General features: G+C 45.4%; 1 protein-coding gene across 1 annotated transcript in view; it reads left to right on the plus strand.

Moving 5' to 3' along the window:
• Positions 1–10,721: 10,721 nt before the first annotated feature.
• The window catches only part of ipo7 (importin 7), a 54,598-nt gene continuing 42,704 nt past the window's right edge, over positions 10,722–22,615 (plus strand). The window contains exons 1-2 of the mRNA XM_056278173.1: positions 10,722–10,951; positions 16,455–16,536. Of these exons, the coding sequence (XP_056134148.1) occupies positions 10,868–10,951; positions 16,455–16,536 (166 nt within the window). The 5' untranslated portion in view covers positions 10,722–10,867. The remainder of the gene's footprint in view (positions 10,952–16,454; positions 16,537–22,615) is intronic.

Raw genomic sequence — 22,615 nt, forward strand, 5'->3', positions numbered from 1 at the left:
TTCTCTGTATAATGTCTTCAAATATATCTCTGTATAATGTCTTGAACTACATCTCTGTATAATGTCCTGAAATGTAGCTCTGTATAATGTGTTGAAATATATCTCTGTATAATGTGTTGAAATATATCTCTGTATAATGTCTTGAAATACATCTCTGTATAATGTGTTGAAATATATCTTTGTATAATGTGTTGAAATATATCTCTGTATAATGTCCTGAAATACATCTCTGTGTAATGTCCTGAAATATATCTCTGTATAATGTCCTGAAATATATCTCTGTATAATGTCTTGAAATACATCTCTGTATAATGTCTTGAAATACATCTCTGTATAATGTCTTGAAATCAATCTCTGTATAATGTCTTGAAATACATCTCTATAACGTCTTGAAATATATCTCTGTATAATGTCCTGAAATATATCTGTATAATGTCTTGAAATCAATCTCTGTATAATGTCTTGAAATACATCTGTATAATGTCTTGAAATACATCTCTGTATAATGTCTTAAATTATATCTGTATAATGTCTTAAAATATATCTCTGTATAATGTGCTGAAATTTGTGTTTCTCTGTATTATGTTTGGAAATATATCTCTCTATAATGTCTTGAAATACATCTCTATATGATGTCTTAAAATATATTTCTGTATAATGTGTTGAAATGTGTATTTCTCTGTATAACGTTTTGAAATATATCTCTGTATATCTTGAAATATATCTGTGTATAATGTCTTGAAATACATCTCTTTATAATGTCCTGAAATGTAGCTCTGAATAATGTGTTTAAATTTGTATTTCTATATATAATGTCTTGAAATATATCTCTGTATAATGTCGTGTAATACATCTCTGTATAATGTCTTAAAATATACACTCACCGGCCACTTTATTAGGCACACCTGTCCAACTGCTCGTTAACGCAAATTTCTAATCAGCCAATCACATGGCAGCAACTCAATGCATTTAGGCATGTACACATGGTCAAGACGATCTGCTGCAGTTCAAACCGAGCATCAGAATGGGGAAGAAAGGTGATTTAAGTGACTTTGAACGTGGCAAGGTTGTTGGTGCCAGACGGACTGGTCTGAGTATTTCAGAAACTGCTGATCTACTGGGATTTTCACGCACAACCATCTCTAGGGTTTACAGAGAATGGTCCGAAAAAGAGAAAATATCCAGTGAGCGGCGGTTCTGTGGGCGAAAATACCTTGTTGATGCCAGAGGTCAGAGGAGAATGGCCAGACTGGTTCGAGCTGATAGAAAGGCAACAGTAACTCAAATAACCACTCATTACAACCGAGGTATGCAGAAGAGCATCTCTGAACGCACAACACGTCGAACCTTGAGGCAGATGCGCTACAGCAGCAGAAGACCACACCGGGTGCCACTCCTGTCAGCTAAGAACAGGAAACTGAGGCTACAATTCGCACAGGCTCACCAAAATTGGACAATAGAAGATTGGAAAAAAATTGCCTGGTCTGATGAGTCTCGATTTCTGCTGCGACATTCGGATGGTAGGGTCAGAATTTGGCGTCAACAACATGAAAGCATGGATCCATCCTGCCTTGTATCAACGGTTCAGGCTGGTGGTGGTGGTGTAATGGTGTGGGGGATATTTTCTTGGCACACTTTGGGCCCCTTAGCACCAATTGAGCATCATGTCAACGCCAAAGCCTACCTGAGTATTGTTGCTGACCATGTCCATCCCTTTATGACCACAGTGTTCCCATCTTCTGATGGCTACTTCCAGCAGGATAACGTGCCATGTCATAAAGCTCGAATCATCTCAGACTGGTTTCTTGAACATGACAATGAGTTCACTGTACTCAAATGGCCTCCACAGTCACCAGATCTCAATCCAATCGAGCACCTTTGGGATGTGGTGGACCGGGAGATTCGCATCATGGATGTGCAGCGACAAATCTGCAGCAACTGCGTGATGCTATCATGTCGATATGGACCAAACTCTCTGAGGAATGTTTCCAGTACCTTGTTGAATCTATGCCACGAAGGATTAAGGCAGTTCTGAAGGCAAAAGGGGGTCCAACCCGGTACTAGCAAGGTGTACCTAATAAAGTGGCCAGTGAGTGTATGTATCATTTCTTAAAATATTTATGTACAATGTCTTAAAATATATATGTATATTGTCTTGAAATATATCTCTGTATAATGTGTTTAATGTGTATTTCTCTCTATAATGTCTTGAAATACATCTCTGTATAATGTCTTGAACTATATCTCTGTATAATGTCTTAAAATACATTTCTGTATATGTCAGTGAATGTTCTCATTCATCCAGGTCATGGTTATCCAAAGGAGTTGGATCAAGTGCAACTGGACTTGGTATATATTCGTGAAGACGTTTCGCCTCTCATCCAAGAGGCTTCCTCAGTTCCTGCCTTTCTGACTAGACCAAGCTAGTCTGACTGGCTGCTGATGAGACTCAGATATTTATCCTCTAGGAGTCGTTGTCAGAGCTATTGATGTCCATGAATATTTGTGTCCCGATGTTTAACAACGCCCGTCGCTAACAGAGCCATAGATATGCGTGGCTCTTTTTTCTGTATATATGTTTGGCCGCGTCCGTCGCCATTGGAGCTATTGATTTGCATTTGTTTAGCAGCGACGGTCGTTGGGGGTGTTGTAATGAATGAAAGGTCACGTGTTTAACTTGACCTACTCACGGGTGTACGTGCAGTGCGTGTGACGTATACAGGAAGTGAGAAGCGCATGTTATGAAGGTTGTATGTCGGATGAACGCTAGTAAAAGCTACACAGTTAAGAACCTACGAAGTCGGCTCGTTCTTGAATTATTCTTATGTCAGTAAGACAAGGCGTCTACGGACATTACAGGTGTTAGTTTCGACTTCATAGTTCAGTGGTCATGAGAGTGGTTGGAGCCGTTAGTGAGCGACTGTTGTTCATGGAGGCTAGGCTTCTTGAGTCTCCTGAGTAGAGAGGAAAGGACGGCATTGTAAGTGGGAGGTAGGTGGTGTGGCAGACCTCCTCCTCTGTTGAGGGATGGTTTTTCCAGTTTCGTATAGATGGCTTCCTTCACCCCTCTTTCAAACCATCTATCTTCTCTGTCCAAAATGTGTACGTTGCTGTCCTGGAAGGAGTGTGTCTTCTCCTTTAGGTGTAGATAGACTGCTGAGTCTTGTCCTGAGGAGTTTGGCCTTCTGTGTTGGGCCATCCGTTTGTGTAGTGGTTGTTTGGTTTCTCCTATGTATAGGTCAGTACAATCCTCATTGCATTGTACGGCATACACCAGATTGCTTTTCCGGGTGTGTGGTACACGGTCTTTGGGATGAACCAGTCTTTGTGGGAGTGTGTTGCTGGGTTTGAAGTATATCGGGATGCGGTGTTTGTTAAAAATTCTCCTGAGTTTCTCGGAGACCCCAGAAACATACGGGATGACTGTGCTTTTCCTTCTGTTCCTCTTCTCCTCCTCGCTCACCTGGTTGGTCTTTTTGGAACGTGTTGCAGTTTTCACAAAGGTCCAACTGGGGTAGCCGCAGGTTTTTAAAGCTCCCCTCAGGTGTTTGTGTTCTTCTCGTTGGGCCTGAGTGCTGCTGGGCACATTGTCAGCTCTGTATTGCAAAGTTCTGATGACGCTCAGTTTGTGTTCCAGCGGGGGGTGTGAGTCGAAAAGTAGATATTGGTCTGTGTGTGTAGGTTTCCTGTAAACCCCAATGTGGAGGTTCCTGTCTTCCCCAATGTGGACGTCACAGTCCAAGAAGGGCAAACTGTTGTTCTTTATGTCTTCCCTTGTGAACTTAATGTTCTTGTCCACTGAGTTGATGTGTTTGGTAAACACTTGCACCTCTTGTGTTTGGATTTTGACCCATGTGTCATCCACATATCTGAACGAGTGGCTCGGAGGTGTTCCTCTGAAGGAGTTCAGGGCCCTGTGTTCTACCTCTTCCATATATAAGTTGGCCACAATGGGAGATACTGGTGAGCCCATTGCACAGCCGTGTTTCTGTCTGTAAAACTGGCCCCTGAATTGGAAATATGTAGTGTTCAGGCAAAGGTCCTGTAGTTGGCAAATCTGGTCTGGGCTGAGGTTGGTCCTATTGTGGAGAGTGTCGTCCCGTAGCAAACGTTGCCTCACAGTTTCCAAAGCCTCCATGGTTGGGATGCAGGTGAATAACGAGGTCACATCGTAGGATACCATGGTTTCATCCAGTTCCAGTTTTACGCCTTGGACCTTGTCCACGAAGTCAATGGAGTTTTGGATATGGTGAGGTGTTTCACCCGCTAAAGGGGTCAAGATGTTGGCTATATGTTTGGCAATGACGTGACCGAGTTTATGCTGCTGATGATGGGCCTGAGGGGGGTTCCATCTTTATGGATCTTAGGGAGTCCATATATGCATGGAATGTTATCTTGTGGGTAGAGACAGCGGTATTGTATCCGATCAATGGTTCCTCCTTTCTGTAGTTTCTGTAGGTATTCTATTATTCTCCTCTTGTAACCACTAGTAGGATCACGTCTCAGAGGTTCATAGGTGTCGGTGTCGCTGAGTAATGACGTGATCTTGGCGTGGTAGTCTGTTGTGTGGAGGATAACCGTGCATCTCCCCTTATCTGCTGGAAGGATAGTGATGTTTTCATCCTTGCTCAGGGCTATCATGGCTTTCCTTTCCTCCATGGTTAGGTTGGAAGAAGGGAGTTTCGCATTGGACAGAGCTGCTGACACCTTTAACCTAAGCTGTTCCGCCTCGGTTTCCGTTACGTTATTTTTCCTTATGGCTGATTCTGTGGATGTGATGAGGTCAACTATAGGTAGTTGTTTGGGTGTCATGGCGACGTTCAGTCCTTTGGCTAAGACCTCCTTCTCTGATTGTGAAAGTACCTTGTCCGAAAGATTCTTGATCCATCTGTTCTGCGTTTTGTTTTGTGTGGGATGTTCTGTCTTTGTCTCCAGGTAAGTATATCTGCTTGGCTAGTGTTGTTGGTTCGTCGCTGTAACATCTGTAACATAACATAACTTAACATAACATAACATAATGTAAACTACTAATTAGACACGTTAGTCCCTAGCTAACGGGTCTGACCCTTTAGCCGAGCGGTTAGTGATGTCGCCTTGTGGTGCAGTACACCCCGTATCGAATCCCGCACCGGGCAAGAAAATAACCGGTTACATTGGTGGCAGCGGTGGGATCCGGAAGTGTGCAGATCCTCAGAAGTCTCTTCGGAGCGCGGGAAGAACAAGCACGAGGGCGCGCTTCCGGGGAGGGTGACGACTGTAAACTACTAATTAGACACATTAGTCCCTAGCTAACGGGTCTGACCCTTTAGCCGAGCGGTTAGTGATGTCGTCTTGTGGTACAGTACACCTCGTATCGAATCCCACACCGGGCAAAAAAATAACCGGTTACAATAACATAACATAACATCGCTGTAACATCTGTAACGGTTGGACATCGGAGCACAGGAGAGCCACGCATATCAATAGCTCTGTTAGCGACGGGCGTTGTTAAACATCGGGACACAAAGAACCACGCATATCTATAGCTCTGACAACGACTCCTAGAGGATAAATTCTGAGTCTCATCACCAGCCAGTCAGACTAGCTTGGTCTAGTCAGAAAGGCACGAACTGAGGAAGCCTCTTGGATGAGAGGCGACACGTCTTCACGGATATATACCAAGTCCAGTTGCACATCTCTGTATAATGTCTTGAAATATATCTCTGTATAATGTCCTGAAATGTAGCTCTGTATAATGTGTTGAAATGTATATTTCTCTGTATAACGTCTGGAAATATATCTCTGTATGTCTTGAAATATATCTCTGTATAATGTGTTTAAATGTGTATTTCTCTGTATAATGTCTTAAGATTAAAAAAAAGGACTGGTTGTTAAAATCCCCAGTGTTTGCACTGCAACAGTTTCGGTGGGAATTAAACTGGAGATGGCTGCCAAGGTGACATTGCCACCACCAGGACACATCATCAGTTGTGTACCTCAGCATCACAGGGTGTTTCGGCCTTTTATCACGACACCCTCCGCGGAGGCAGGCCCACCACAGGTTGATCGGTCCTGGGTGTGTGACCTGTGGTTAGCTGTTCACCCTGGCAGCCCAGACGGCGTCTCTCCTTTTGATCCAGATCCAGTTGTTAGTCCTCTCAGCAGTGTTGGCTAGCTCTTTGATCACTCTCCTGTGGACCTGCCCCCTGACTCCTAGTTCCCTCAGGAGTTTTGCTGTGGAGCTGGCAACAAAGCCCCTGCAACCCACCTCCACAGGGCGCACCTTCACCTTCCAGCCTCTGTCCTCTGCTTCGGCTGCTAGGTTGGCATACCGCAGCTTCTTACACTCGTACGCTTCATCGACTGCATCCTCCCAGGAGACTGTCAGCTCAATGACGTAAGCGAGCTGGTTAGAATTGGACGAGAGGACGAGGTCTGGTCGCAAGGTGGTTGTTGCGATCTCTGTCAGGAAGATGAGCTTCTGGCCTAAGTTCACTCGCATTTCCCAATCCCTGGCTGAGTTTAGTGAGCCTAAGTTGGGAAGTGAAGGGTTGGCCTTCAGTTTATCTCCCTCCCGAACGAAAGCTGTTGTTGAAGGGTTGGGCACTGATGGAAACCCTCTTGCGCTCGAGTTCAGCTGCCAAGCACCTGAGCACCTAATTATGTCGCCAGGTGTATCTGCCTTGGGTGAGGCTGGTCTTGCAGCCAACCAAGATGTGCTTGAGGGTTGCTGGGGCTGTACACAGGGAGCAAGATGGATTCTCTCCAAACCAGAGATTTAGATTTATGGGAGAGGGCAGGACATCATATGTGGCTTTGATGATGAAGCTCAGCCTATTTGATTCCATGCTCCAGAGCTCACTCCATGTGAGTTTCCTCTTTTCAACACCCTCCCACCTCATCCAGCAGCCCTGTTTGGCTTGTGGTACGGCTTTAGAACATCTGGCTGCTTCTTGCTGTCGGCGAACCTCCTCTACCACCATAGTTCACCGTTCGGTAGTAGTCGCCTTTTGCCAGGTAGGTGTTTTTGTTCCCAGGCCAAGGACGCCTCTGCCTTGTTGAACATGGCCTACTACGTCTCCAGTACAGCTGCAGCTGGGGTCCATTTCTTCCTTGTTGCGAGGTTTGGAGCAACTCCTCTCACTTCCGGGTCTCGGGATTCTGTGAGGGACATGTCCAGCCTCACTTTGGCACATTTGAATTCCTCAACCAGGCTGGAAATTGGCAGTATGAGGGCTCCATTGCCGTAGAGTCCAACACTGCTGAGGCACTTTGGCAGTCCAAGCCACTTCCTCACCTGCGAGTTCACTAGCCTCTCCAAGCGATTGGCATGCGATAGTGAGACTTCGTACATGGTTATTGGCCACATGAGTCGGGGTAGCAGCCCAAACTGAAAGCACCAGAGCTTCAGCTTCCCGGGCAGTGCAGTGTTGTTGATTTGCCTGAGGCCACTGATTGTATCCTGGCGAAGTTGCTCCAGTTGCTGGGTGTCTTTGAGGTCTGCATTGTACCACCGTCCAAGGCTCTTGATGGGCTTCTCCGGGACTGTGGGGATTGGTTGATCACTAATGCAGAACCGTTCATCTGTTAGTTGGCCTTTAACAATGGAGATGCTGCGAGATTTACTTGGTTTAAACTCCATTCATGCCCACTCGATGTTCTCCTGGAGTTTCTGTAGCAGGCGCCTGGTGCATGGTTTTGTTGTTGCAGGCCATTCCTGGACCTTTCGCCTCCAACCACCCATCGAGATGCACGGATGACGAGCTCCATTGCCATGGTGAATGCCACAGGGGAAATAGTGCAGCCCGCCATGATGCCTATTTCCAGATGTTGCCAAGTGTAGGTGGTGTTCTGTGTTGTGACACAGAACTGGAGATCCTGAAAATAGGTCTTGACCAACTCTGTGATGTTTTTGGGGACATGGAAAAAATCAAACGCCGTCCACAGGATCTTGTGAGGAACCGATCCAAAAGCGTTGGCAAGGTCTAAGAAAACCACGTGCAGGTCTCTCCGTTCTTTCTTGGCAGCTTGTATCTGGTGCCAGATGATATGAGAATGCTTCATATATCCTGAGTAGCCATGGATCCCAGCTTTCTGCACTGATGTATCGACAAAGTTGTTTCTTTGCAGGAATGTGGAGAGCCTTTGGGCAATCACGCTAAAAAAGATCTTTCCCTCTACATTTAGAAGGCTGATCTGGCGAAACTGGCTGATGCAGGAAGAGTTCTTCTTCTTGGGGATCAGAATGCCTCCTGCTCTTCGCCATGCCCTGGGTATGACTCTTTTCTGCCATGCCACTTTCATCAGCTTCCAGAGGTATTTCAGGACTCCATGAGTGTTCTTAGTCTATACTGAATACCATTGGGCCCAGGAGCTGACATCGATCTTGCCTGCTTTACCGTCCTCTCCACTTCGCTCCATGTGGGGGGTCTTGTGTCCATATGGTGGTCAGGTGGGTGAATTGGCGGCATGTCATCCGGGATGGTGACTGGCTCATGTCTCCGGACATCAGAGTAGGTCTTCTTTAGGTGCTCTTCCAGATCTCGTATGGGGACTCCAAGGTTCCCATTTTTCTCGCTGTCAAAAAGGCTCCTGACAAAGCTGTAAGGGTTGCTGTAGAAGCGAGTCCTAGCCCGTTCTTTCTTCTTATGCTGTCGTCTGAGGTGTTCTGCTCCTCACAGCTTTGTCAAATGCTGCTTTATTTCAGCCTGCAGTTCGTCAAGCCCAACCCTCTCTCCCTCTTTGGCCTTCCTCCACTGCTTCCTCAGTTGTCTTCTCTCCTTCACCAACCTGTCAATTTCCTGCTGCCTCCTGGATTTGGGCTGGGTTGAAGGGTCTTTCTGCCTACTGGATATCTTCTCCTTTACCCCAAATCTCTCTACGACATAGCTGTAAATTATGGCTCCCATGTTCTCCGGTTTTCTTTCAACTGTTCCCTTTTGACCTTCTAGCAAGAGGACGAGGTCAGAGTTGATGGTCTCCCATTCAATCTTCTGGCTGGACTTGGGCCACAGGATTTGAGATTTTCTTCCTTCCATCTTCCTCTCTGCTGCTGGCTGTGGCTGGCAGGGCTCCAGACTGGAGTCCACTGGAGGGTCTATGCAAAGCTGAACTTCGTCTGGGGTGCGGATACCCTGAGGACTGTAGGAGTTCTCCTGCCTCCGGGCTTCACTCGACTGATTTGGCCTACTTCTTAAAAAGTATTGGTCAATGTGAGGCCCCTTACCGAGTTCACTAAGGCACTTATTTTTGCCTTGATGGATCTTGAGACCCTTCACTGATGTAACCTTTGACCAGCCACAGATGCAGCTGTGCAGCTTTTGTCCTGCCAGTGCTGATGATCCATCGGTTGCAGTGCTGGTCATCCGACTCGTTGTCAAATCCTTTCCTTGTTCCGTTACCGCGTGATCCACCTGTGAGTCATCTTGCACCCCCACTCTCGCAGACTCTGGGGGTATTCTTCTCAAAGTTTTCGTAGCAATATTGGGTGGATCCAGGAACGCTAACTAGCGCTGGGTCCTGCTAGTATGAGCCCTTTTGGGGTCTATTCCCTCCAGTCAGCAGTCTTTCCAGGCCGTCATCTGGTCTTTCCCTGATTGTCAGCTGCCCTTTCGCAGTAGTCACTGATTTACTCCAGACATTCAAGATTAAAAAAAGGACTGGTTGTTAAAATCACTAGGGATAAAATAGAGATAAAAAAGAGATAAAATATATCTCTGTATGTCTTGAAATATATCTCTGTATAATATCTTGAAATACATCTCTGTGTAATGTCCTGAAATGTAGCTGTGTATAATGTGTTGAAATGTGTATTTCTCTGTATAATATCTTGAAATATATCTCTGTACAATGTCGTAAAATATATCTCTGTATAATGTCTTGAAATACATCTCTCTATAATATCTTGAAATACATCTCTGTATCATGTCTTAAAATATATATCTGTATAATGTCTTAAAAAATATATGTATAATGTCTTGAAATATATCTCTGTATAATGTCTTGTAATACATCTGTATAATGTCTTAAAATGTATATGTATAATGTCTTGAAATATATCTCTGTATACTGTGTTGAAATGTGTATTTCTCTGTATAATGTCTTAAAATATATCTCTGTATGTCCTGAAATATATCTCTGTATAATGTGTTGGAATGTGTATTTCTCTGTATAATGTCTTAAAATATATCTCTGTATGTCTTGAAATATATCTCTGTATAATATTTTGAAATAAATCTCTGTATAATGTCTTGAAATGTAGCTCTGTATAATGTGTTGAAATGTGTATTTCTCTGTATAATGTCTTGAAATACATCTCTGTATAATGTCCTGAAATATATCTCTGTATAGTGTCCTGACATGTAGCTCTGTATAATGTGTTGAAATGTGTATTTCTCTGTATAATGTCTTGAAATACATCTCTGTATAAAGAGTCCTAAACTCGATCTCTGTATCATGTCCTGAAATACATCTCTGTATAAAGAGTCCTAAACTATGCCTCTGTATAAAGTGTTGAAACGTGGTCAACAGAGAAACAGGCTATGGAGTCGCTACGCACGTAGCGGCGTCATGTGATTTCATCCCTTCCGCTCGCCACAGCAATGATTTCCGGTTTCCTGTCAGGCTCGCGCAGGACGCCTTCCCGGACTGGTCTCGCTGCATTGGCACGGGGCGAAACAGCCGGGCGAGACTACAAGTCCCACAGTGCCGCGGCGGCCATAAGCGGCGGCACTCACACGGTAGAGCTCCGGCGCTGCTCCATCCGGGTACTTCGCTCCACTGCCCCTTTCGCGCCGGTAACTGGAGAGCCGTGCGTCCATGTGCGCAGTGAGTGAGAACGGAGAGCGTTGAAATATTAAAATCCGAGTCGCAGCTCAGAGTTTCCCAAATGGATCCAGAGTCTTTGGTCGAGGCCCTGCGGGGGACTATGGACCCCAACCTGCGAGAGGCTGCGGAGAGACAGCTGAACGAGGTAAGTGCCGAGAGTTGGGGGATGTTAGTAATGGTAGTTTGTGCGGCGCGGTGGCGGAGTCGCGGCCTCGTTTTCCGACAAACATCAAGATGGTGCGATCACGCCATGTACAGTGTCCGCTGCGCTGCGCCGCGCTCCGCTCCGTCCTCAACTCTGACACATCTCGCACCCGTCGCCGGGCATCGGCCGGCCCGCGGCTCGTCTCCCCAGCACCCGATCAGACGCCTGCGAGCGTGGCCGAGCGTCCCCGATAGCCACTACTTGTTATGATGACACGATTGTTTGCCAGCAGCGAGCCCACGCCAGCGTCTTACAGCCGTGTCTCCTGACACCGTTAGCCGTTTTTCCGCGGCCCGCCCGCGGGGCCGGGCAGAATACACCGGCTGAACGGAGCGGGGGAAGCCGTATAGCTCCGGTACCGAGGAGCCGGGTCCAAAGCCGAGACGCTGCCGCCAGGCCTGAGCCACCAGGACGCCCCCGACGTCAACACCGATGCTAGCTGGCTAATGCTAGCCGCTTGCTTTACTCGTGGGCTAGCCGTTAGCTTGTTTCACGGATGGCAGCGCTAGCTAGCGCCGCTTCTTCCTGGTGTGGAAATCTGGCGAGTGGTCCGATGGATGTTTACTCTCGCGGCGAGCTTAACTCGCGGGGACGTCGGCGCTTGCGAGGGATTGCTACATTTGCTGGCAAGTGTGGCGTGGGGTTATTTAAACCAGGGCTAGTGTTAGCCACATGGCTAGCTTGCCATGGCCATGCTACACAAATATGCTCACGTGTCACTGGGACAAGCCCAGCAGTGATGACACCCATGACCTGCTGCACGCCTGTCCGTCCTGGAAGAGGGATTCCTCCCGTCATGCCTCCCCTGAGCCCCCCCCCTTTTCCTTTTTCCCTGTTTTCTTCTTCCCCGTGGGGGTTTTCCTCTTCCCAATCGAAGGGTCTGAGAAGGTTTAGGACATACTTGTGTTTATCCGTGCAGGGAACGTAGCGTGATTCCACAGCTGGGTCGGACTGAATAGGGATTCCAGGGCTCTGCAAAGGAGTCTGACTTGACTTGACCATGACTCACCAAAACCCAGGTGGGGGAACTTTGGATGGGGATGGGTGGCTGTGACAGTTGTTACAGCTGGTGCCAGTAGGCTCAGTGTGAGGGCATGCTGCCCAGCTGGGGTCCCGACCGGAGCAGGATCACTTTGCATCGTTTCCAAAGGAAACTTTTCTTATCTGTTGTAGTAGCCAGTTTAAAGTGACCAAACAATACGCCAGTACGTTTCATCAATATAATTGAACGCTGTACTCAAAGCTTCGTTAAATGAAACTCAACGGCAGGAAAATTGCTCAACAGTACAAGCCTGTTTCATGCATAAGCAACAGCTGATGGTTGCTTGTGGCGTGAAACAGGCTTGTACTGTCCATTCAAGAATTTACTTGAATCACTGGATTATATATATATATATATATATATATATATATATATATATATATATATATATATATATATATATATATATATATATTAATCTGCTAATATTAATTTCCCTACAATGTATAACTGCTCAAAATCTAGCTATCAAAATGTCGTAATTGCGTAATCGCTGTACAGTTGTTGCTTGAATATATGGGTGAAAGTAAATTCTGGGTGAAAGTAAATTCTGTAGGGAATAAAGTTCAATTATACTGTATGCAATGGGCTTTTTTTTACAGCCTATTGTTTTGATAGATTTTACTTATTACTGATTGATAGAGTATTGTTTTTGCAACGGAAGCTAGTTTCAACTGCTAACCAGAATACGGCTCATTAAAGTTATCGTGTCAGGCCGCATAGAATTAAAACTGTGAAACAAAGTATGCTTAAAATGTGGAATATATGTAGAGATCACGTCAGGGTGATTGGTCACCTGCTCATTTCATAACCAATTTTTATCTAAAAATGTCACTTGCACAAACAAACTGGAAAAACTACCAAAAGTCATGACTAGATGTAGCCGGCACAGGTCAGAAAAGTCTCTCAGATAAAAAAAAGGTTAAATTGAAATCTTTCCTTTTAAGTAATTATTGGTAATACTTGATTTTCTACACTTGGTATGCCTTGGATCAACTGTGGTTGTTTTAAATGTGCTATATAAATAAACTTGACATGACTTGGAACACTGAATGTTTTCAAGGAGATGGATTATTTTTTTGTCTGATCCCCCTTTTTTTGTCTTTTTTTGTTGCAACCTTTTTTCCCCAAGGACTTGAGAGGAGTGGGAGCATTGGACTGGGACCCAGCGGCATTTCAAATGCTTCTTTATAGGAATAGCGGAAGTTGCCATACTTTGCTGTTGTGGCACATGTAGAGGAAGGCTCACACTTTTATGCTGTAACCTAAAGCAAAGATCGCTAGCACTGCCAGCAATGCTGTGTGTATGCTGGCAATATTATACGCACTATAACAGTGGTGATGGTAGCAAAAAACGTCATCGGTGCTGTGCCCTCACAGGGTACCGATGGAAACTATCAAATCCGCTGTGGCGACCCTTGAGAAACAGGGAACAAGCCAAAAGAAGAAGAAGAAGAAGAGTAGTAGTAAAAGATGTAGGGCAACCCCCCCCCCCCCCAAAAAAACAGGCTGTCATGCGTCATTAATATGTTGAGCAGCAAGTTTGCACAGACTAAAGTTCTCCATCACTACAACGGCTCTTCATCAGCTGGGTCCGGAGGAGCCATGTACCAGATCCGTTTACAAACGGCCTTTCAGACGCAGCGCGACTTGGGGCGCGCCTGCCGGCCGCTGGGTTCAGTGCACATCTGACTGGGTGTGCAGCAGAGAGGTGGCGAGGGACGTGGCAGAATAGGCGGGGTTTTCAGAACTTCTAGCAGGATGAGTCCGTCATTATTTTCACATTTTGTGTGATATGCCCCTCCAGTCTGCCTGGCTGGCTGCCTCGTTTGTAACGGCAACGTGGGTGTTATTTGTTACAGCCCGCCACGACGTTGGGCGCACGCTACGTTTTGCTCGTCATGGGGCGGCGTGAGCCATCGGACATACTGGGGTTCAGAGTGCAGCGGCGCCGTTGTCGCGTCGAGTCTGAAAGCCTGCACATGCCTAGACCAAGTGACCGGAAACAAGACTAGGTTAAAACCTAGTGTATGGCTGGACCGCAACTGCATTTATTAAATGTCTGTTTTTGCGTAACTACGTCTAAAAAGCGGCTGTTTTGACATCGGTTCCGTGAACAGCTGATGATGCAATAGAAAACTGTTTGCAGCCAATAGTGAACTCTAATTCAGCCGTTTGACCAATGGCGAGACTCCATCACAGACAACTGCATGTGTAGGGGTGGTCCAGCCAAAAACTATGCTGAGACTTCTCTACCATTCTGCAGTAGTGCCTTGCACAGACCAAAAACCCCAGCCCTAGCCCGGCCCCAGCCTGACAAAGTCTGCAGTTTTTCAGCCCAACCCAAGACCGACACCAATATCACTTTCAGCTCTCTCTGATGTGCGTGTACATGTGTGTTTATATTTATAGTATAATCAATATAACAATATTTAATACAGTAGCCTATGTGTGCTCTGCATGTATATGGGAAGATAAATGAGTTGGAGTCTGTATTGGGGGGGGGAAATGGCCCAAGTCCGGCCCGAATCAACTTAGCATGTTGGGACCCGTTGGGACCCGGCGGGCCTGCAGACCTCTCTCTACTCTGGAGAAAAACTTGGGTTAAAAAAGGGGGGGTGTGTCCAGGTAGCATAGCGATCTATTCCGTTGCCTACCAAGATGGGGATCGCCAGTTGGAATCCCTGCGTTACCTCTTGTTTGGTCGGGCATCCCTACAGACACAATTGGCCGTGTCTGTGGGTGGGAAGCCGGATGTGGGTATGTGTCCTGGTCGCTGCACGAGCGCCTCCTCTGGTCGGTCGGGGCGCCTGTTTGGGGGGGAGGGGGAACTGGGGGCAATAGCATGATCCTCCCACACGCTACGTCCCCATGGTGAAACTCCTCACTGTCAGGTGAAAAGAAGCGGCTGGCAACTCCACGTGTATCGGAGGAGACGTGGTAGTCTGCAGCCCTCCGCGGATCAGCAGAGGGGGTGGAGCAGCGACCGGGACGGCTCAGAGAGCGGGGTAATTGGCCAGGTACAATTAGGGTGAAAAATCCAAAAATCTCCCAAAAAAGTGGGGGTTGTCGTAGATTTCAGGACGAGACAATTACGTGTTCATTACAGCAGATGTTCTTTCTGAATGGAGAGAGTACCAGAGGGACTACGGTATTTTCCAGTGTTGGCGACAAGGGTTGTTGTAGCCTTCATGTTGCTAGGCTAGCAAGTGTTTTTAGTCCACTCAGCACTGACAGTGTTTCAGAGTTTCTGGAGGCTACTGTAACAAGTTTTGCTGCCACACAGAGAGTAAATTCATGAAGAGTGAAGACGAGTTCTTGGCATCTCCTGACATCTTCGCTGCAGAAGTGAACCAGGGAGAAAATCTGTCAAACAGCCAAGAAGTATGTCTGTCACAGATGATGAGCTCAAAAAGACAGTCTGAAAACACATTAACTGCCAGAGAAAATAATGATGCCAGAGCAGACAGTGAGACAGGACTGACTTGCTACAGTAACTCTGTCAGCTGACTGGGGGCTGCTGGGAAAATGAGCTCTGTCTATAGACGTCCAACCGAAAAGAATCTTTGCTATGCAGCCAGACGCTGTCACACTGTCAGATGGCTGTGGGAGGATGAGAAAACTGCAGTTCAGATCCATTCACCATTGGTCTTGTTTTACTTATGTTATTTTGTATGGCGCAAAGTACGATCAATCCCAGAAATATGGAGGACGTAGCACTCACTTCATCACTGAGCATGTCTGTGTAGCGTTTCTTCTGGCTTATGGGTCTGCATGGACTGTGGAAAACAACGTATGTTGTGTTTTTATCAATATCGTAATGATAATGGTCCAAAATGATGTGAATGCATATTTTCACAATGTACAATGCTCAGATGCCCCGACCAACCCCTCCCACATTCTCAAGCAACCACAGCACCTAAGCCCTCCAGAAGCTGGTTCTGTTAGTTTTTTTGTCTTTTTCTATTAAGTTATGAGGCTCACTTGAAACAAAACATGTTTTTTTGTTTGGTGTTATAAGAACATAAACACTGAATATGAATTATGAATTGGCCTGAGTCCATGGTGATCAAGATGACTGATGGAACCATGGTAGGGGACCAAGCTGGGATCATTTTTGGAATTGATTACATTGTTTGACAATCCTGAAAGATGATTCCTGTCTTTGTTTGCCTGGGTGGCGTCATTCTCTTTGGCTGATGACTAGTTATGATTTGTGCCTCTGTTCAGGTATTTTTACATTGCCCTGCTGTGAACTTTTACTCATTGAGTTGAAAGTTTAATGAAAAATTAATTTGTGAGGTTCACTAAAATGAATATTTGCTCTAACTAGCCAAATGCTCTGAGCCACAGATAGAGCTGGGGTTTAAATTAATCATGTTTTTCTATTCTAACTCACAGGGTCACACTCAGATAAACTTTGTGTCCACTCTACTACGAGTCACCATGTCCGACCAGCTGGACTTACCCGTCAGGCAAGCAGGTGAGCCTATATGTAACTGTGTGGTACATGCAGTGAAAATATCAACAACTCATCAGCAATACAGACTCCCAATGTGTCCATTAAATTGAATTTCATATCCAGAATTCTTCATCAGCTTAATGATTGCTGATAGTACATAGCTACAGCAGGGAGTTGGAAAGCTACATGTTGAACAACCGGTAACCCTGGTCGGCTCCCAGCCAACATTATGTCTTGATGTCCTAGAAGACAGAAAGCCTGTCACTGCTTTTCAAGGCGACTTAATTAGCTCTGTATTATGAGCTCCGTCCTAAAGTCATGTCCACTATAAGGCATAGCTGTTCTCTTTTTAAGGATGTGCGTTCAACATAAGGCAGTGTGTAAGAACTGTTTGTGGTTCTGCATTATTTCCATGTATATCCCATGGACAAGGGATGTCACAGGATGAGAGTTTGCTGTTACGACTGTTGTCTGAGAAAATGGCAGTTTTACAATTTTACTTCTTTTTTTTGCAGGTAAATTATCATGCAACATTATAGAGGGTAAAAGACTCGAGCATGTTTATAAATAAATGTTTTATTCTACTTTTCACAAGATGGTCCGGCTAAATAATTCATGCAGGTTTACTTAATGTTGAAAAACTATGAAAATACAGTGGGGGGAAAAGTAGATGCATTTAATTCCTTTTTGAAAATAAATATCGATTGATTGGGGAAAAAAAAGTCAAAGGCTCCAGGACCTCTTTCTGCATCAGCTATCCGGTTAAATCTGTCTTGGTTGACATCTGGCTATTTAAAGCTCATAGTGGGCAAATGGGAACATCTACAGAATGTACGTCCCTCTGTTAACTTGGAAATGTTGGCTTCATCACTCAGTCAGTAAAAAGGGGATTTATTTTCCCACCAGTGCCACTGGTTAGACTGGTGGGGACTTCTCCTGGATCGCCACCTTTCGTGGTGGAGAAGCTTGCGTGTACTAATGATCCTAAGAGCTACACCATCTGGAGCTTGGCTCCTGGTAGGGTCACCCAAGGTGGATAGGTCAAGGGGTAGGTTCAAGACAAAGCGCGATCCAGCAAAGACCTCAACGGCAGAACTGGCAGAAGATGTGTCCGGGTCACAGCGGCAATGAAGGCGGATGAAGGCTGCAGCAGAGGGTGGTCCCCAATCATCTTGGTTCTCCATGCCATTGGACTGTGGCCACCCCCTGCCAAGGACCGTGTGGTGGCTGCAGGCGAATCAGCCACTCCATGTAAAAAGCTGTCATGCGCAGGCGTCCTCCCATTATGCGGCTCCAGGATTGGCCTCTACGCCCACCTGAAGACCCAGAAGGAGGAGTCATACTTGACCCCGACTGACTGCCGATGATGATGAATGATGGCGCGTTCCACTTATAGTAAAAATGTTTGTCTATAGTGATGCTGTATCCTTACAAAATCAACTCCAAACGAAAGTAAATTAAATTAACATAGAGGACTGCTCTGCTGTGAAATGATCTGGCCGTGCAAGCTCCATTTTATAGTGAGGGAAAGTGATAGGTCGTGGTTGTGTTCCTTATTCAGAGAGAAATGGCTTGAATTCTCCTTCTGGCACATGTGAAAAAAAGAAAATTTGTCTCAGGCTACATTGCGATGTTAAGGCTGCGATGCAAGTGATACCCCTTTTGCACCAACATGGAACAGGTTCCGTTTCGGTTTGCAGCAGCTGGAACCAAAAAATAGTAGGACCTGTCGTAAGAACATGTTCTAGGTTGAAAAGAGGGATAGAGAAGGCAACAATGGAGAAGTCAAATGAGAAATCGTTGGGGAAAAAAGCGTTAAGTGGTCTGTCGAGGAAACCCAATGCTTGGTGATGATTTGGTCATCTCTTGAGTTTCAGGAAAAGCTAGAAAGTAGCACGAGAACTTATAAGCTGTATGCCAACCTAATTGAAGAGTTGGCCAAGGCTGGGATGCAGGTGCAACAAAAAAACGTGTTTTCTAGGGGATGGTGTGCTAATTAAAATGAATCATTTTTAAAATGCCACTCCGCATGAGCTAGCAGTTAGCTTAGCCTGCCCCACTTCCGTGTCCTGTCAGACCACCCTCACTGTTTCCTCTTTGGGCACAGCTCCGGTCAGGGGCCGTGGTCCTTGGGCCTACAGGACACAGCAGACCAAGCTCCCTCAGCCAATCCAACGCTAACTCTCCCAGCCAGACACCTTCAACACACCTGCCTGCACTCCACACGACGACACTAAAAACACAGTCAAGGCTAGGCAAGGCCGCTGCCAGACCACTCTCGGTGTTAATCGGAACTGCCGGTCTGCATGGGCTAGCAGTTAGCTTAGCCTGCCCCGCTTCCGCGTCCTGTCAGAGTGCCCTAGGTGTTACCTCTTCGGGCACAGCTCCAGGCAAGGCCGTGGTCCCTGGGCCCACAGGACACAGCAGACCAAGCTCTCCCAGCTGATCCAGCACCAGTTCTCCCAGCCATCAAATGAAGACAAACTGAGACTTGGACAAAGACACTGCATGGATGGGACTGGGTGAGGCTGCCGCAAGCGGGAATTCGTGCCGCCATCTTCCCACACCGATATTGGGTGAGACTGCCACAAACGTGAATTTGCACCACCATCTTTCCACACTGGAAGCGGAAGTCTTATTTAAAAAGACTGATCCATTTTGAAACTTCATTCTGCAACGCCCTTTGTTGATGACACAGCCTTGATTATAATGTTTCTGTTCAAAACTGGTGGAAATGTGGGCTGGTTCTCTAGATGGCTCCTAGAATGTTGAACGGAACCGGTTCAAGAACCATAGCTAATTTGGCGGAAAAGGGGTATAAGATTTTGTTTGAGCCTACCCTTATTTATGTTGATGATCTTTGTATAGTATCGGACTGAATTAAAATTTTTACAATCAATTCTGTAAAGGTGGTAGTAAGAAAAGTCATGTCACATAGCTGCAATTAGTGATAGCGGTTAGTGCTGAATCATAGATGGAACTACACATGAAGAATTCATGATGGTAAACACTGTTCAATATCACAAACTTTGATTTCAATAACTGCTGGTATGGATTTGTAATGTAAAAAAAAAAGAGAAACCGGTTGATGGGATAGTTTTCTCCAGTAGGAACACAACCATTTGAGCCTAGGTTCTCATTTTCCTTCCCTATACAAAGTAAGCTAGTCTAGCTTGTTCTGTTGTTGGACTAGCTAGCCAGGAACACCCACTAATATAAAATACACCCTGGAATTATAACATAATGCTAGAACGTCCACTAAGGTTCATGCCAGTGGAAGTTTCTCAGCAGCCATATTTGTATTCCTTGAAAAGATATTTGCATTTGGGCTTTCTGCTGGCTTGTCACTGTGACGAGATGTGCTGCATACAGTTGCAAGACATTTAAAACGGGATACGGTTAAACTATACACAGGTGAGAGCAATGTCAGAAGAAATGGTAATTTAGCATATTTCTGTGGTTATTTGTTACGTTAAAATTTAATTGCATGTTTTAAGATCTAATTGTGTTAATGGCACATGGTATCAAGCACATTCACAATCATTACTTGCATCAAACAAAACTATGGGTGGTATAAATACTTACCTAGCAGTAAACATTTTGCTGGCAGACGTCGGTCCACTTTGACTGAATTGTGTCCGAACTCAAAAGACTTTTAGGTGTGCTCCTGCCAAGTCTGCGAGGGTTTAGGGATGTCCCAGTAAAAACTAAAAACAGCAAGTGCATGAGGGGTCTGATGCAGACCTTTTGACTAGGGCTGGGCAGTTAATCGAAAATGTATGGAAACCGACATTAAGAACCTCTCCCCGACTTAGTCTTGCTCATGTCGGTTAATGTGGTTAATAATTTCCACAATATGTGCGTTCATGAACTGTCCCTTTGAAAAAAAATACCACGTCGTGCTCAGTCACGTGCCTCTGCCTCGTCCAACTAATGTTAGCCCGAGTTCACTCAAAGCAAGCTGATGACATAGATGACACAAGCGCTGACACAGAGCCAATACATAGGCCTCAACCTGAGCAGCTTATACTTAAACAGAATGCTATGTCTGTCGTTTCGACACATTTTGGCTTCAGTGAAGATGACGGAACAAAAAGAAGTCAGTGTAAACACTGCGGAAAACAATTTCAGCGACCAAAAGTACCACCACCAATCTGTTTAATCGCTTGGAACACAATCACATTACCGAATATGGAGAGTGCATGGATCAAAAAAAGAGAGAGACCGACAAACGCCAAAGTGCTTCCACAAAGCAACTGTCACTAACACCAGCATTTACAAATGCCATACAATATGCCAAGGATTCAAGAAGATGGAAAGAAGTAACTGATGCCATTGCATATTACATGGCAAAGGATATGGCCTCCACAGCTACTGTGGCACACAGAGGGTTTAAACATCTCATTAAAACCCTCGATAAAAGATACGCTGTGTCATCGCCCAAATATTTTTCTCAAACAGCGGTGACCAACATGTACAAAACATGTGGTGAGAAGGTAGCTGCTGACCTACAATCTGTTCAACATGTACACAACATGTGGTGAGAAGGTAGCTGCTGAACTACAACCTGTTCAACATGTACACAATATGTGGTGAGAAGGTAGCCTCTGAACTACAACCTGTTCAACATGTACCAAACGTGGTGAGAAGGTAGCCGCTGAACTACAATCTGTTGGGTACTTTGCAGCCACGCCTGGTCTCTAGTCAGGTAGAACGATGGAGCCATACTTCAGCCTTACGTTGCACTATATTGACAATGAGTGGAACCTGCAATTTCAACTGATTTTGATTTCAACTGTTTGAAATATTCAGTAAATAAATAAATAGTTCATCTGTGTGTGTTTCCTTAAATTATTTAAAAATCACAAACATAAGATATGCTTCATAAGAAAAATATCCCAGCAGTTCAGCATATTTACAGTACAGACCTTGTCAGAGAACTATGGGGGCAGTGTAAGAAAAAAAGCATATAAAATAAATAAATAATCGTTCATTAATCGTACTCGAGGTAAAAGTTTGAAATAATCGTGATATTGAGTTGAAGTCATATCGGCCAGCCCTACCTTTGACACCCATATGTAGCCTTTCTCTGAAACTGCATTTCTGCGGACTTTCTGAGGGACTTGCCCACTATTCATAGTGAAATTGGTAACGTTTGAAATCGCTGTCCTTGGCGTCCAGATAGCGTAGAAGTCTATTCTGTTGCCTACCAACACGGGGATCGCCAGTTCGAATCCCCATGTTACCTCCGGCTTGGTCGGGCATCCCTGCAGACACAATTGGCTGTGTCTGCGGGTGGGAAGCTGGATGTGGGTATGTGTCCTGGTCGCTGCCCCAGCGCCTCCTCTGGACGATTTCTGGCCTGCATGGGGGGGGTACTGGGGGGAATAGCGTGATCCTCCCACACGCTATGTCCCCCCGGTGAAACTCCTCACTGTCAGGTGAAAAGAAGTGGCTGGCGACGCCACATTTATCGGGGGAAGCATGTAGTAGTCTGCAGCCCTCCCCAGCTTGGCAGAGGGGGGTGGAGCAGCGACCAGGATGGCTCAGAGAAGTGTAGTGGTTGGCCGGGTACAATTGGGTAGAAAAGGGGGGGGGTTTAAAAAAAAATAAAAATTTGACTGTCCTGCCCTCTCAAAAATGTAAACAAACCAAGCATGGATGTTGCGGGCAAGAAGTTTATCTGTAATTGTCAACATATTGCTAACTATTTCTCATGATATGCCTTCACAATTGTTCATTTTTGTTTTTATATTTTCACTCAAACATTTGTATAAAATTTCCATATCTGGCATGGCATGTCTGATATTTGATGACTTATCTTTTTACATTTCAGATAAACGATGTTCATCAAACTGTGGTTGAAATGAAGAGAAAAAAAGTCCTAAAGTAGATGTTGGTAAATACATGGTGCATCGTCTGCATAGCAAAGTATGATGTCATAAATAGCCGCCCTGTTTTTCCTTTTTATACCATTTAGAGCCCTCATGACAGACATTGAATACAAGCTAAACGTTTCAAAAAGCAGGCAAATTAGTCCGTGCCTGGCTTGCTACTAAGAGGACCATCATAATCATATTTTGAATGATTGGTTTCCTGT

This window comes from Lampris incognitus, chromosome 4 (genome assembly GCF_029633865.1).
Source record: "Lampris incognitus isolate fLamInc1 chromosome 4, fLamInc1.hap2, whole genome shotgun sequence".
Lineage (NCBI taxonomy): Eukaryota > Metazoa > Chordata > Actinopteri > Lampriformes > Lampridae > Lampris > Lampris incognitus.